The sequence below is a fragment of the Elgaria multicarinata genome, chromosome 3, assembly GCF_023053635.1.
Source record: "Elgaria multicarinata webbii isolate HBS135686 ecotype San Diego chromosome 3, rElgMul1.1.pri, whole genome shotgun sequence".
Classification (NCBI taxonomy): domain Eukaryota; kingdom Metazoa; phylum Chordata; class Lepidosauria; order Squamata; family Anguidae; genus Elgaria; species Elgaria multicarinata.
Genome location: NC_086173.1, coordinates 40,436,007 through 40,453,813, shown reverse-complemented (window position 1 = coordinate 40,453,813; position 17,807 = coordinate 40,436,007). Strand labels below are relative to the sequence as shown.

Below are 17,807 nucleotides of genomic sequence, written 5' to 3'. Positions count from 1 at the left end.
TATGTACTGTTGCATTTTAATCACACTCTGACTGAAAGGAACTGAACGCCAGAGTGGAATTCTAGGTGGTTTCAACCTGGTAGTGGCCAGAGCTGCTCAGCTTCAAGGATGAAGTTACAACCACATGGCTCTGGACTACTAGTAATGTTAGGAAAAGTGTGTTAACTTAAATATCTGAACTTAACAATTCATATTGAGGAGGAGAGCAAGGAGAAGTGATCAATGAGATACTGTTTTCAAACAAACATGGTGCGGCCTGGATTAGAGGTTGCTTTAACCTATAGGAAAGAGATAGAGAAGGAAAATTGCATACCAAGACTCATATGAAGTTGGGTTGTTTGTTTTACCAGCAAGTAGCATCTGAATAAGTTTTCAGACTGATACAAAGTGTCGCCAAAGCCTTGCAATCATATTTGCTTTTTTAGCATATAATAACATAACATATCTTGATTATATTGACTTTAACTCAGTAAAGATGGCTGATTGTAACAGATTACAGAAAAGTCCGCATAAATGCTACACTAATTTTTGGCTTCAGGGAAAATGCGGAACAGACTAGCCTTGCAAAGTTAATCAGAAGATTGCTAAACCTAGGGTCAAGATCTATTCCACTTGCTGACACAAAAAGAGCAGTGTATTTCATGTTCCAATGCAGTAACCATCATATATTAACATTGTCCCTTATGTTTAAGTACTCATACATTTTTATAGCATTGCTAGTTTTGTTGCATTAATGCCAAGTGAATGTTGTAAACAAATTCAAGAAGAATTCAGAAAAAGATGTAAATCTTGTCTACAGTAAGTGCTTTTAAGACATTAAAACTAAATGGAATCCAAGAGTGATCCTTATAGTAGATAGCCTAAGGTATCATTTAGCGCAGCACTTTTCCTAAACCAGAAAGACTTAGTTAAAAACGTACTACTTCCGTCTCCATTGGGCGGTATAAAAATGTAATAAATAAATAAATAAAATAAAATAAAATAAAAATACACACAATTAAAATATACAATACTAGAAGCTTACTGCACACCCTACAAAGGACTGACTGATGAGCTTAAATACATAAAATTCCGCACCCAATCCAAACCCCTCCCCTTTGGGGTTTAAATGCTTCAGGGACAGGTGAAGGCACTACCTAGTCCATAGCCCTCCAAACCTCCCACATCTGTCCACTTCCTTCCTGCAATAGTTCATAACCCTCTACTATATCTAGGCCATGTTTACGGTTTGCCACAGCCTATTTTCTTCTTGGTTCTTCCTTTTTTCCAGTTGTTTTCACACACACACACACACACACACACAATGTTTCTTCAGGACCTGCCTGTCAGCCTGCTGCCTACTTTATATCATTCCCTTTTGACTAACCTTGCTAGTACCTATCTTCCGTCTCTCCTACTAGAGCATACAGCCCTTCATGATATTCACTTTTCTTTAGTCTCCTTTTGCTTCAGTCCCATTTCTTCCATACTTTTTCTTGAGCATCATTCTCCAGCTAGCTTTCCTTAAAGTTCCTTGTTCTCGTCCATTGCCTACTTTGCATTCCTCGTTCAGTCTCTTTGCCTCCATTCCTCCTAAAATCTATTTCAAGCCCTTGTCCTGCCCATATGAAATTTTAATCCCTGTTGAACCTGCAACTTTCCCTTTCCTCACTGACTACTGATTGCAAACTGCTTATTCCCTGAGCAATTCAACATTCCATGACACTGCAAGTAGCTCAACCAGTTTATCTTTAATACCATGAATGGCTTGTATGATTCACAACAGTTCTCTTAGTAACCGTACATCTATCTGAGCTTGTATCATTTCTCTTTGTAGGTTGCTCTATAAGGACTTAGCCCCAAAAGCAGCTTATACTTGGCGGGGGGTGGGGGGAGATACATGCAATATATCCTGTTACCCCTCCCTGGAGCAATCATATTCTCAATTTTTAACATCTAAAAATTTCTCAAAAATGAAGGAAAGTGGACTGAGAAATGAAGCATTATGCAGCATAAAAGGCCAGTATAAAAGGCCTTCTGCATTTAACAGGCTGTTTTTCATGTCTTTCCATCACTGGCTGCTTTCTGAAAACATAACAACATTGTCTATGTATGGCATGCATTTCCTGCTTGGATTGGAAAACACAGTGAAGAAATTTTTTGTCCTAATCCAAACTAACTTCTATGAGATCAGAGGGGAGAATGCTGCAAAATGTTTAAACCTTAAATGCAGAAATATTTCAAAAGGCCAACTCCAAGCTCTTAATAAGGATAAAAGGAAACAGAGAAAGGAGCCTCCAGTGGAACATCCCCTGAGCAAACTTTTACTCAGCGAATGCTCCTGATGGCAGAAACAGGAAAGGCGACTTTTGCCAATTCCCCCTGCAGCTGCTTATATTCTCCAAACATCTGATCCAAAGGTTGGGAGACCTTCTGCAACAGAAGGGGTATTTCAGGAGGATCTGAAATTGGTAAGACCCCCCCCCCTTTTGTAAGTGTGATCCCTCTGCTGGATCAAACAGCTTCCATAGATGTGAGGAGCATTTCCATTCGTAGAACACAAAGTCTTAACACAATCTGTTTAACCTAAATGTTAAAAAGTTGTGCACACTAACAATGTTGAGGGTATCAACATTTCATATCAAGTGACAAACAGCAAATAAAGTGTTGGGGTATGGACTGTTAAAACTGAGGATTAAATCTATGCTCAACTATGAACCTCACAGTTCTTGAGCCAGACACATTCTCAACTAACTAACTCAGAGCTGTTGCAAGATAGAAGTGAAAACACCTATGTATGTTTTCCTTGGTGGAACAGCAGATAAAAATGTAAGAAATAATAATAATAATAATAATAATAATAATAATAATAATTGTGTCAGACTCATGAATATATGTCACCAATATATATAGGCACAGCTAAAAGTCTTATGCTCCTTCTGAAATATGCCACAACTCTAGAGAACTTGAATGAAGAAGCTCTATAGTTTCGAATAACCAGAAAGAACATTTCTTCTTCTGGTACAATATGTGGGCCGAACAGCTAATTAAAGCTTTAGAATCTAAAATCTGCAATTTGGAATGTGCTGAGAAGGGTACAGGATGCTTGTCAACATCTTGAGGTGATGCTAATAGTAGAAATGAACTGTATTAAGAACTGATATAAACCAATGTGCAAAACCCAGCAGTTTTTTTAAGTATTCTTCAATAGAATACTTTAACAATAAAAGCTCAATGACCAATGAAAACTCAATTTCAAATATGTCCATGCTCTCCATTAAATACACTAACTCAAGACAACTGGATTCAAAAAGAAATAATAGTTTCTTTCTGGGACATATGTGTGATGCACAGAGACCACGAAGAAGAAATAATAGTTTCTTTCTGGGACATTGAAAACATGAACGGTACACTATCAAGCAAAAGTACAAAGGACAGGATTTTTCAAGATCCTGCCATTCCTTATTACATCCACTAATTTCAGGAACAGGGAGAATAGGAGGGAAGGAAAACACCATGACGCAAGAACTTTGTGGAAAGAGGCAATTAATGCTTCCGAACTTGGCTAGACTTTACGGTTGATCAAGTCACACCTGCTTCTTTCTGTGTTCAGACTACCACATTTCTAGGAAGGAAGAGGAGGTGGAGGGTGTGCAACGACAAGTACACATCTTCGTCTTCCTCTTCTTGCTTAACGCACTGAATAAAGCTGAACTCAAGCGAGTACACGAGAAACTTCCAAATGTTTGTTTCAAAGCAAGCAGACTTAGTATCTCATACAAAAAGCCTGTCTCTGAACATAATATTCTATAGAACAGTGGTTCCCAATTAGCTAAGTACTGCAGACCCCTTGTTTTTCAAATGCCAAGCCATGGACCACCTACATTGGAACATTTTGTTATCTCAATTGTAGTTACCTGTGCGAAGCAATTTTTTGGAGAAAATAAGGGGTAGCCCCAAATTAGCAAAGGATTTTAGGTATACTAAGAAATAGACCATAAAATTTATGATATTTGTGATATTACCACACAAAAATGGCAATGATTTAGCTAGAAATATAAAGCTGAATTTAATTTTACTAACTTATAGTTTACAATTGAACAAATTGTGACCTGTCGAGCACCTACTAAATTTAAATGTGATGGGAGAAATCATGCCTCTTTTTGTCCCGAACAATCCCTTCCACATCCGCTTCAATATTTCCTACTTTTAATCTCAAATCTGGATCAACATCAAGCCGATTTCTATGCTTGTTCTTCATATAACAAAATGTCAAAAATGTTTGTTCACAAAGTTATCTGGAACAAAAGGGAACTAGATGTTTCAAAGCTTTTTCACCTAACTTCTTATAATCAGGAAAAAACTTTACCCAGAATTGGTCCAGTCTATATTCTTTGAAAAATGATTTCAATGAACCATCACAAGTCACGTCAACAACTGCATCTAGCTGTTCCACAGATAGAGTTGTTAGTTGTACATCACCACATTCAAAAGGATTCTTTATCCATGTGCTTTCAGGATTAGGTGCAGGGAAGTAATCTCTGAAGCTGGTCGCTAAATCACGCAGGTGCTTTCGTGCATGACGTCCCCGTCAAAACAAACAGAGCACGGGAGACGGCATATTTTCTTTTATTAAAATGTGGACCTTGCAGAGCTTATATGTGAATGGTGCCACGGACCCCCTGGGGTCCGTGGACCACCAATTGGGAACCACTGCTATGGAACATTATTAGTCAATTATCTTTTGCAATCTACTGAGGGGCACGCAACCCCCCTTTGTTCTTTACATACCTGACTCCCGAAACTTCATATACAATTAAGCCAGACTTTGGCTTAAACAGTTTGGTCTAGACATAGTTATGGAATGGGCAATGATACATCTTCTGTGCATCTTTGAGGCTCCCATACACACATTTTTGCACCAACCCTTCTGTATTTTCATTCCTTACTAATTAGATGAGCTATACAAATATCTATTCAGAGGCACAGTCTCACTCCACTCCATCACAGTGCTCCTCCAAACAGCTCCCTCTTCTGTAGTGTTACTATGCTGGATCAGAACAAATGCAATCTAGCCCAGCATTCTCTTCACACAGTGGCCATGTAGATGCCTATGGGAAGTCCACAACAGGACATGAACTCAATAGTTCCCCCCTCCTCATATTCCCCAGCAACTAGCATACAGAAGCATATTCCTTCTGATACTGAAGGTAATGTACAGCCATCATAACTACTAGTCATTGACAGCTACTGCCACTATTTTTTCTTATCCCCCTTTAAGTTGTCCAAGTTGGTGGACATGATTACATCTTTACAGCGAATTGCATAGTTTACCTTTCAAAGGCTTTCCTCAAAACTCATTTAAAGAATGGCAGACCTTGCTGCCATGCCCTCATGTCATGGACACCATGGTGGCAGCCATATGTGCAACTTCTACAATATGATTCTTTAATAAGGAAGCAGATTATTCCACTCCACCCAAGCACAGGAATACCAGCAACACCCTTAATATTAGACATACAGTACCATTCAGCTTCCACTCTAGCATATGCATTTTCCATGTATTTTATTATTGAAGTATTAGAAATTCTTTAATGCTACAAGAGCAAGACTGGCATGTGTTCCTCTATAATTTAACAGCCAGGCTATGGAGACAGCACCTATTTCATTATCACTACAGCCTAGGCAGTTTCCCATTCAAGTGTTCATCCTGGGTCAGGTAAGTGGCAAATCATGGGGCAAATCATGCAAGAGATTACTGCTTTTCATGCTTAAAGAGTGAAGTTGGCTGTAGAGATTCTAACTGACTGAACACACCTTTTCCTGTCTTTGACAATCTGATCAAAGGCTTACAGGCAATGTCATAGAAGTAAACAGGATTCAGAAATAAGATTATGTTCTAATTGTTCCCAGAGTGTTCCTGCACTAATATTAAATTATAATCCTCTCTCAAGAGAGTTGCTAGTAGCCCAAGGAGACTTTTCTTTATCCAGTTTCAGTTAATATGTTAGAAATGAGCTATAGCATCCAAAGCTGTGAACAACTGAATGGATAAGTTGGCAGAATATTAAAAGTATTTAGGGAAAGAAATCAAATCTACAAAGTAGTAGTGACATTATTCAAATCCAAACTCCATCTACCTGGATTTCAGCAAGTACAAACCTCTGTGTAACACAAAGTAATCTTTATTTTAGATTTACCAAACTTATTCTAAATACAAACTGAAAATCAAATAGAAATGGCTTATATAACTGCATCTATGTTATAAAAACATCCTTGTAGGTGGTGTCTATTACACTAAATATTCTCTCAACCAATCTTGTAGAAAAAGAGGTACTGTTGTTCAAGAAATAAGGTAATATTAACACTTCCAAAGGTGCCATATGCTAGTCCTTCAAAATAAATTCTGCAGTGAAGAGTCATGTCCAATTAAAATTATGCCACCACATCATAAAAAGCCAAGAAATCTATACCTGCATTGTTCTCTAGCTCAGACATAATAATTTAACCCACATATCAAATATACTTCTCTCCACCTGCATACAAAATAGCATCATTTTCATTCCAGACACATGAACAGAATATTTTCTATTTGTCTTAAATATTTGATTGATTTCATAGAATAGTAGAGTTGGAACTACTGTAACCAAGCTGTATCTCTAGACTGCACAAGTGAACCATGGCTTATTTAAGACATAATGGGCTATGGTGCATGAGGGCAGCCATTCTTAATATTCACCACCCAGCCTGCTTAAATAAAAATTGTTTAATCCTCCTCACACAACTACTTCTGCCTTGGTTCACAAGACCCAAAAGCCCCGACCAGGTTCTGAATATTCAAATCCCGCTCAGCACATGCCACAGTCCACTGTGGCTTAAATAAATCAGAGTGGGCTGTTTTGATTGTGCAAACTGTGTCACTGATTGATGCTGAAAACAAGATGGGAAACCAAATACTGAAGTTCTATAGAATTTTAATTATGAATGGCAAAATGAGAATTTACATTTGCAGTTGTGGATGATACTGCATAATTATTTTTTCTCTCTCTCTCTAGCCTTTTTACCAAAGCACTCAAGCAGTTTGATAATTTAAAATAGCAGCTGAAAGACAATACAAAAGGCAAAGGGAAGAGGAAAGTTAGCAAATACAAGGTGCCAAGTCTTTCATGATATCACAACACAAAAGTATGCTGTATTTGTAAAATATATATGAGAGAGTTAGAGAGAGGAAACATATCATGTTTGAAGAAAAAGTAAATTGCAACTATCACCCTAAGTTCCAAGGCACAAACACACAGGGCTGATAAACAGCAATGACCTTTTCCATTATCAGAGGGGATGTAGTTCAGTTTAGAGCACATGCTTTGCATGCAGAATGTCCCAGAATCAGTCCCTGGCATCTCTAAGTAGGGCTGAGAAAAAATCCTCACTGAACCCTTGAGGATCCACTGTGAGTCTATGTCAACAATACTGCATCAGACAATACTGCATATTTTGTATAACTTGGTTTGCTCAAAAAAAAACACATTAAAGCACTTCTAAAAGTAAACCCAGTAAATTTGTAAGTATTGCCTGAATAAACTATACTTCTAAATTTAATCTACTAAGCATGGTAACTTTATGAGCAAACCAAGTTATACATAATATATATTAGGTTCCTATTTTATGTCTGACCAGAGGGGACATAAGTTGTATCTGAAACATCCTAGAAACCATAAAAAGCAGGAAGAACTGGAGTCAGAGAATGACTGGTATATAGCATCTGTTCTTATTTGTAAGGAAGCTTAAGGGCATTCCTAAATCTGTTCCTGTTCGTGAAGTGGTGTTTAGGGAAATTTGGTCTGAAGGAAAAGCTATTGAGATTTTCTTTTAGCTGGGAAAGACTTTTTCATCTATTAGGAATGGTAAGCAACCATATTTAAGAAACTTTAAGCAATCTTAACCATTTGAAGAATATTATTTTATTCTCATTTGTAAGTTATTTCCATTAATAGACATTATTTTTTGTTATTCTGAAAGGTTGTCTCGAGTGGTGTTGTCAATCCCATCCCTACACCATAGGAAACAGGCTGAGGTGTGTATTTGATAGAGAGGGTTTATTCTAGTGGCAGGAGTTACAGATTTTATAGCTGAGGCAACATTCTCTAGTTGTGAGGTCTAATTGGGAACTTTTATTAAATACTTACTTCTCTGAGTTCCACAGACCCAAGCCTCAAAGTAAATTTAAAAAAAGAAAGGAACATTGATAGGACAAACTACATGTTGTTCTGTCACATCTGGTTGCAGAGACAGGATAATCTATAATGTTTCTTTTATAAGTGGATTTTAGATTGGAATTACTACCACATCCAACCAGATTAACTGACTGCTACTGCATCTAACCAGAACAAACCCAGAAATCATAGGCCTTTCTATAGAACAAAACCCAAACTGTTAAGAATGTGCATTTTCTTCCATATTTTAATAAGGATGGGAGAAATAACTATGCTGGAAGAATATTAATACTCCCACATGGTTTCATTATTTCCAGAAGTTTTGTATCTGTAGTGTTTCTATAAAGATTTTATTACATAGTTTTTAGAAATCAGTTGAGGGGAATAAAGGCTGAATAAAAATATATAAACAATTGTCTTAAACACTGTACTCATCATTCTAAAACAAAATATTACATAATCTAAATCTGTTCAATTTTCAGAAAAAAATAAAATGGGCCTTGGAAAAAAGACTATTGTCTCTGAAATTTTCCTAGCAAGTATGCTTCATATCAGATTACATTTATAAAGGGATTGCCATATACTAAGGTCAGGCTAATGATCCATCATATCCAATAAATTAATCCTTTCTGGGAATGAACCACAATCTCTGATCGCCTGGGGCTTGGATAAAGATTTTTCCACCCCTTAGTTGAAAAATGGGATATCACAAATTTATTCCTCAAATGGACAGAGATGAAAGTTTGCTTAAAGAAAGCTAAATCCATTCTAAAGCCTTATTTGGGGGTTTTGTGCATTTGCACAGCATAATGCAAAGTTGCCCACTCACAAATACAGCCAAGTTAAGACTGTTCCATATGGAAACTGTGCATATTAGTTTCAGATTATTTCAATCTCCCCTATAAACCCTCTTTTCAAGGCGGTAGTAAAAATCATCCAGATCATACTGAACAATGAAAACAAAAGCTAACACAGTCCCTGTGAAACATGACAAAAGGAAAAAGGAGTAACATTTAAAAACATTCAGACAGGCTGGTATAAATAACAGCCTCTATGTACACAGCACTCTACATATGTGGATCAGACCAAAGTGTCCTTAGGGTAAATCTTTTATGTAAGGCAGTATTCACTTAATGCATGGTTCATAGATATTCTTTTATCTACTCTGAGAGTTATCTGAACTGCTCTACTCTAAATATACATGTTTACACAACTTAGTTAAGGTTATAGCATATTTATACAAAAATTCAAGTAAACATGATTTATTGTTCCTATCTCAAAATAGTTCCCATTACCCTAGTTTGACAAAAGAACAAAAAATCATAAGACTGTATAGTAAGTCTGGAAGTAAAATAAACAGAGCATTGCCTTGATCACACTGCAAGACAATACATAGAGGGGTACACATTTTAGTCTGTTGCAGAAAAAAACACATATTTTGTGACATTTTAAAGTTCAATAGATTTGAGGCAACAGATTTCGTAGATGAGCCCAATTTATTAAGTGCATCCAATGAAATGGATTCTAGTCTATGGCACATATTTAATAGACAAACCCCTTTTATTACAAGTTATCTTTGTAAAAAGGCCACCCTTAAATCTATCTTAACATCTATTTTCTTACTTTACTACAACTTTTGCAGACATATTTTTGTGATTTTCACAGAAGACGATTAAACTAAGAAATCCTGTGTCAGACCAGCTTTTATGTTCCAGACAAATACATACAACAAGTTAAAAAACACACAATTTACACTCAAACGTTGGTGTTGAAGACAGTTGAGTTTACGTATTTTCTCACATCCAGATCTGCTGTGTTAGCGAAGAAGCAAAGCTTTGAGTGGAAAATATTGCAATACCTGAGTTTCTATTATTCAATTCTACAGTAAAAGCATCAAAGGAAGGAAAGTAGTCAAACTTGACAGAAATTTAAAGTAAGAAGTGGCTAGAAGTCTTAAGCTTAAAAAAAATGAAAGTTACTCTGCATAATGAGCTACTTTTCTGGGGTTAGATTTTAGTAAATACTGCACATCACTATGATGAACAACCAATAAAAGCAAAGCAGTTGTATATGAAACTAGAGCATATGCACTTTGCAGAAGCCAGAATATAGTACTGTATTTACATTTTCTTGGGTGAGGGGAAGAAAGAAAACCTCTGGGCTATTGAAGCATTCAGCAGCCAGAAAACTCTGGAGCTTTCAAACAAAAGTGAAATTGACAAATATTTCCTTCCCAGCTCCCAATACCCCAAAGCTAATACCTACACACTACTTGAAACAGTATGCAAAGTGAAATTGGTTAAAAGAACACAAACAAAAAATATGTCACTTGCAATAAATATAAGGGGGAAAGCATTTCACCGAAACACAAGAACGTTCAAGATCTGTAGTGGTTTACAAAGTTCATAATGTTCTATTTTTATACTTGCAAAAGGCTGACCTAAAAACCTACATGAAAATACTTTTTAAAATCCCTCTAAACACTTGCTTGTTTTGCTTCAAATAAAAATATTAAGGGGATTTTGCTGATTTGCCTGCTGTTGGTATTGACTTAGATCCAATGTGACCCTACGCAAGCAGAAGAGCACTTCAACTCACACAAGGTTCCCACCCCCGGCCCATTTCCCATCAATTCTGGGCGTTTGCATCCTAAGATTCTTAGGAGCAAATGGAACATTACCCATTACGTGATTGAGGAAAACCCAATCATTTAATGGGCTGGATGAGGGCCAATAAACTGAAGCTGAATGCTTGCAAGATGGAAGACCTGTGGGTGAGTGGTTTCCAAGTCTGGGAGACAGGCTTATCGTCTGTTCTGGATGGGGTTGCACTCCCTTTGAAAGATCAGGTACATAGGCTAGGGGTATTCCTAGATCCATCATTCTTGCTTGAGGCCCAAGAGGCCGTGGCGGCTTTGGAGTGCCTTTTACCAGCTTTGGGTGGCTTGCCAGCTACAGCCTCTCCTGAGCAGGAATAGCTTGGCCAGTTATTACTCCAATGCACTCTATGTGGGGTTCTCCTTAAGGCTGCTCTGGAAAGTGGAGTACTGCAGAATGCAGCACCTTGGCCATTGTCAGGAGCTGCCCCTTTTCAGCATGCAACTGCTTTGCTGAGAAAACTGTACTGGCTGCCTATTTGCTATCGGGCCAGGTTTAAGAGCCTTCCATGTGGTGGCCCCTTTCAATGGAACTCTCTGCCTCAGGATGCCAACACTGTGTTGTTTCCAGCACCTCCTGAAAGCATCTTTATTTCAGGAAGCCTTCCTTAACTGACTAGCCATGTTTTTTTTATCAGTATTCTGCTTTTATAAAAATACTTTTTAATATGGAGTTTTATTCTTTCATCTTCTCATCTTTTATTGTTCACTGCATCAGAATATGTCTAGATGTGGAGCGGCATATAAATGTTGCAAATAAAATAAATAAATTATTATTATTATTATTTATTTATATAGCACCAAATAAAATCACATTGGCAGCATTGTCAAACCTTCCTGCCTTGCTCTTCTATAAAATATCTTCCCACCCACATTTGGTGCATCCTTACACCTACTTGTAAATCTTGTTCCTAAACTCCCTTTCAGAACCTGAACCTGCCTTAAATCTGACAAGTATGGTCCACGTGTAATTTACACAGTATAAAGATTAGGTTTATATCCCAAGCTCTGCTACAGTTCCACTGCTTGGCTTTACGGAAGTTAACTTCTCTGCTCCAAAATTATAAATATGTAAAATGGAAATAATACCAGACTAGGCTGTGCACCTTCATCTATATCCTGAACTAAAATTGTTAGAGATTATTTCAAGTTAAGTCCAATGGTACAGTGATAAGTTATTTCATTTGCAAAAATATTTTAAAGTGTGTCACCTCAACAGAGATAATATTAAGAGGCATGCTTCTTACCAGCTGAAATTCTCTGCGTCTGTCGTAGGCATTCTGGATACCACTATCTGCCCATAAGGCTCTTATTGCTGGAAGGTACTGTAAAAAAATGTGGGTCTCCACCATCCCGTGTATTGCCACTCCTGAGCGGGTATCAAAGGCCATCAGTTTGTCACCATTTGTTTGGTTAGCTGGATTTCCCCAGGGAATATGAAGTTTCTCTCGAGCATCCACAAGGACTCTTACACCTTCAACAAAATTGAAAGCACTGTTAGTTTCCTAATAATGTTCCCTTTTATATTAGGCTCAATAAAGGGCTTCTCTTAAAATGCAGAATGTGATACATACATACAGAATCTTAATGCACTGACAACTAACTGGTGGGAGTTGTAGTTGCCCCAGATAACACATAATAATACAAATTCCTATCTACACAAACATGGGTGGGACTGAACTCCTTCAACACTGTGCAAGGGAAATGTGAATAGCACTTACTGGGTACCAAATGGATAGAATTGCCCCCTCTGAAACAAATCAATTGTGAGATCCTGTGCCAATTCAGGCACATGGAATTTAATATTTATATTTATTACTAATTGTCTCCTTTCTATTAACATCCAGCTCAGCACCTTTACTTACCAGAAACAAGTGGGAAAGAGTTGTACAAAACTATAGCAAGTGATATTACCCAATTAATATTAATTATTGTCACAGATGTGAACTTCTAGACCACGTTGAATTAATTTTATACAATTACTAAATTATACTAGGACTTCAATTAAATGACCTGGATTTATTTATACTGTAAAGAAGGAATTTAAGTTCACATTGAAAACAACATGGAAGTACCAATTTAAACATTAAGATGTGTACTTCATGGTACAAGATGTATTGATAAAATTTAACACTGGTGTAGTTCACAGGTAATACTTACATGCATTTTACAGGTCTGTTGTAATGATAACATGATTATATATGCAAAACACTTTCAACAGGCCACTATGAAATGCTACAATAGTCAAACATAACATTGTAGTATTCCATAGACTTTTGCTACCAAAAATCAGTGCAAATCAGCAATTTTTGCTTTTGCTGCTGCTGAACAGAATTCCACATGGCAAAAGTGGCCCCCAGTCCTCTTGAAGTTGCCCATCCTTGCTCTACAGAGTAATATGTTTATTATATCATTGTGATACCAAGTTGAAGCAATACATGGAACCATAATATCTTAAAAGTACTTTAATGCTAAATTTAACATCTTATTTATAGTTTTGGCATAGTATTTGTACATACTATGATCACTATCAAAGTAAGAAGTTTTAAATGCCAAATAATTTAGAGGTGATGTTTGTCCTGTCCTGGACGGGGTTGCACTCTCCCTAAAGGATCAGGTCCGTAGTTTGGGGGTGCTCTTGGATCCAGAACTGTCACTTGAGGCACAGGTGAACTCAGTGGCAAAGAGCACCTTTTATCAGCTTAGGTTGATATACCAACTACACCCTTATCTGGACAGAGATAGCCTAGCTACAGTTATCCATGCTCTGATAACCTCTTGTTTGGATTACTGCAATGCGTTATACATGGGGCTGCCTTTGAAAACGGTCGGGAAGCTTCAGCTGGTACAAAACAGGGCAGCCCGTTTACTAACAGGGACTGGCCGGCGAGATCACATTATGCCAGTCCTTTTACAACTTCATTGGCTGCCAGTCCAGGTCTGGGCCTGATTCAAAATGCTGGTATTGACATTTAAAGCCCTAAACGGTTTGGGGCCAGTTTATTTGAAGGAACGCCTCCTCCCATATGTACCTGCCCGGACCTTAAGATCATCTACAGGGGCCCTTCTCCGTTAGCCCCTGCCAAAGGAAGCGAGGCAAGTGGCTACTAGGAGGAGGGCTTTCTCCGCTGTGGCACCACGGTTGTGGAATGAGCTCCCCAGAGAGGTCCGCCTGGCGCCTACACTGTACTCCTTTCGTTGCCAGCTGAAGACCTTTTTATTCTCTCAGTATTTTAACACAATTTTAACTTAAATTTAAATTTTACTGTTTTAACTCTGTATTTTAATTTTATATCAATTTTGCTGCGTGGTTTTTATCCTGGTTGTGCTTTTTATACTGTATTTTGTATTTGTGTTTTTAACCGGTTGGTTGTTTTATTATGGTTTTAATTTTTGTGAACCGCCCAGAGAGCTTCGGCTATTGGGCGGTATAAAATACATATTTTTATTTATTGTTGAGGATGTGCATGTGAGATAGAGGTATCTGTGAAGAAAAGAGGAGGGACCATTTATAGATATGATGAAAATATAACTTGTTTTATATTTATTTCTATACCATCCAACAGCTGAAAGATCCTAAAATTCAACGTTAGTGCTCCATCTTATGATTTTTGAACATTTATTTATTACACTTATATCCCACCTTCTTTCCTCCAAGGAAACCAAGGCAATGTACACAAACCTTCTCCTCTCCATTTTATTCTCAGAACAACCCTGTGAGGTAGGTTAGGCTGTGAGTCTGGGACTGGCCCAAAGTCGCCCAGTGAGCATCATGTCCAAATGGGGACTAGAACTGGATCTCCCAAATCCCAGTCTAACCTCTATACCACACTGGCTCTTATTTATAGTTGAAAAGCGGATTACAGACACTTCCGAAAACAGCTCTCTTCCTTTCCCCCTCTTAAGTACTATGGATATAAGTGGCTCTTGCATGCAACAAACTCTGCTTCAAGAATTAATCAACTGCAAGCCACCATCTTCCAAGAATGTCAGCAACACTGGCACACAGATCTGAGAAGACTTCAGACATCAATGCAAATCATGCAAGCTGGCTTGTGATACAGTGTGTATCTAGCAGCAGCCTTCTGTAAGCATCCCTCCATTTAGCCTATCTTAAAATATTTGTACATAGCTTTTTTATATAGTAGATGCACTGTATGCATTTTCAGCTGTAACGTCTCATTCATCACAAAAATACGTTCTATATTTGTTACTCGGCATAAACAATTCTGATTCATACAAATTTTCTTCTCACAGAATGCACAATAGAGCAAACTGTTAGGAAGTGAAGATGAAAACGAGACTGAACAGGTTTAAGCTGGAATCTTACACTGTACTTACACTTATATGTCACTAGTTGTAGCTCAAGCCAAACCCAAATATTTTAAGACAAGGGGAGGGGAGAGGAAGCACGCAAACTAGCTGACATGCAAAAATCATTTGTTCCTACACTACTCACTTCCGTGTCATAAGACAGCATGAAAGGACACTAAGCAATGATCCAGATGCATCCACTACTGGAAAAGTTTTAGACCCATTTCCATTAGTTGCTCATCTCCATATTATTATTATTTTGAAAAAAATCTACTAGTAATGTGCCCACCATTCTCTGCTCATTGTGTAATCCTAAAGAACTCTCCATGCTTACAAGTTATGCCACTCTTTCCAAAGCTTCTTCCCATGTAAGAATAAAAACAGCAGACTATAGAAATCAGAAATTATGTCAGTTGCCATAAGCAAGGGATGATGAGTGACTTATTCCAACTTCTGTTTGGGCAAAAACTGAAGTATTCTTAAAAATTGAAGACTGATTCTATAAAAATATATTCCAATGCAATTTTTGCCTAGACTGTAATGGACACCATTCCACTCCATTCCGTTCATTGAGTACATCTTTTACTGGGCCTTCACTCATGACCTCAAAGCTTTAGGGTCTTATCCTTTGGGTACATGACTACAGTCAACAAGCATGCCACTATTCATGCTTTCATACTTTTTCACCCTATCCAATAAAATGCAAGGATTAAGCCTTACATTTAGATCTGCAGTCTTCTCTGCACCACAATACAAAATTCCCTGCAGCCTCACATTAGCCTTGCAATCACAGTAGCAACCTCCACAAAACTACACTTATTCTCTTCTCCTGATATACCTGCCTCTTGGCTTTACCACTCATACTATTGCTACAGCTACTGTGTAAACTACAGTGTCTGTTACAAAAGCCACCAGTCCCATTAATGTCATAGATATGTCAGGGTCCCAGACACTCCTCCAACAAGCACAAAGAAGGACTCTCGCATTAAGACTACACCTTGGCTTAAAAGAAAAGAGCAAACTATTTACTATCCCAGACAAAGACTACAACCTTGGTTCCACTGCCCAGATGTGTCAGCCTCAAGGACTCCCTCAGCCTCAAGCGCCCTCTTCTTACTCTCCCATACTCCAGCCCTCCCTTCATATTCTGAACCCATTTCCCCAAACAGGCCTAATCCTGCACATATCAGCCCCCGCCCCAAAAGCATGCTGCCCATTCTAACCGCCTTCCCTTGGCACTACGGTGCCTGCTACAAGCACCACCACAGACCCAGTGACTCTCTCCAAAACCGAAAGGCGCCACACATCGAAACAAGACAAAAAGCGTGGAAGGGCGGCGGAGGAGGGAAACGAATAAGGCCGCACAAAAAAGGGTGACAGTCCTCAGGGCCGGGCTCGCGCCTGTCTCCCTCACACCTTCTCAAACCACAAGCCCTCCCTCGAGCCTTTTCACATGCACCTTCAGGGCTTCGGCCGCCTCAGCGGCTTCTCCGCCTCAGCCCTCTTTTCCTTCTCCGGCGAAGGCGACACCTTTCGCCTTCCTTTCTTCGCCGCGGCTACGTCCGCCCCTTCGCGGGGGTTTCTCCCTCGGCTGTCGTCGTTGCCTCCGTGCTGGCTCACCCCTCCCCCACATCAACGGATAGCGGCCTCCGCCGCCTCCTCCTCCTCCTCCTCCCTCCCTCGCTCGCCTCCGCACAAAGCCCCGTGCCACCCGCGCGACCCCCTCACCCTTGATGACGTTGCTATAGATGGTGGCACGGAACTCCTCTCGAGCGGGCCGGTCCCAGTCCTGCCCGTGGATGATGCGCATCTGCTTGAGGAAGGTGCTCTTGCCGCTCTCGCCCGCGCCCAGCAGCAAGATCTTGACGAGCCGCTTGACGTAGGTCTTCTCGCGGTAGAGGCACTTGTCGATCTCTTTGGACTTTCGCTGCTGCTCCGCCTCGCTGCTGTTGAGCAGGCAGCCGGGGAAGCAGCCCGAGAGCGGGGACCGTGATGGCAGGAAATCCGCCATCTTAGCGAGCACTGCCAGCCAGGGAGCGGCCGCCGCGGCCTCGCGCCGCACTGCGCCTGCGTAGCACCCGGGACGGCCGATCGGACCCCGCCCCTCCAGGCACGAGACGCCGCTCGAAGGGCGTCACGTGATAAACTTCCAATCAAGACCCGCGCGCCCTTCACGTGGCTACCCGCTCCTTGTCTTCTTCCCCATCGACTCTTTGCAGCCCCCACCACGTGACCGCACCATCTGGACCGTGTGTTCGTTCAATACTCCCCCAGCGCGTATTTTGTCACGTGACGTCTCTCGGAGAGGGGGCTGTAATTTATATAAAAACGCTTCGTGCTTGTTACCCCGCTTTGCCCCTGGCTTCTTCCTTGTTCAGAGCTAGGGCTTCTGTCTGGCACCTGTTTGCACTGCTAAGATATACAGATTGGGTAAGAGTTGTCTAAGCATGTGCAGAATGCATTCTATGAATACATATTGGATTCCTGGAGGCAAAGTTTCCATGGGTGTAGCTTCCAGGCAGGCTTTAACATCGCCACCTCTTCCTTTTAAAAGTTAATTAAACTCTCACGCAGGGGAAGAACTGGGGAAATCTCACCTTGCTCCGGGAGGCTGAACATATCCCGTTTGCGTATGGCTGTAATTC

At 39.6% G+C, this 17,807-nt stretch overlaps 1 protein-coding gene across 1 annotated transcript in view; it reads right to left on the bottom strand.

Annotated features, from left to right (window-relative positions):
• Nucleotides 1-17,230, bottom strand: part of GNA13 (G protein subunit alpha 13) — a 42,189-nt gene extending 24,959 nt beyond the window's left edge. The window contains exons 1-2 of the mRNA XM_063120048.1: nt 16,891-17,230; nt 12,096-12,322 (exon numbers count right to left, since the gene is read on the bottom strand). Coding sequence (XP_062976118.1) covers nt 12,096-12,322; nt 16,891-17,173 — 510 coding nt within the window. The 5' untranslated portion in view covers nt 17,174-17,230. The remainder of the gene's footprint in view (nt 1-12,095; nt 12,323-16,890) is intronic.
• Between the last annotated feature and the right edge of the window lie 577 nt (nt 17,231-17,807).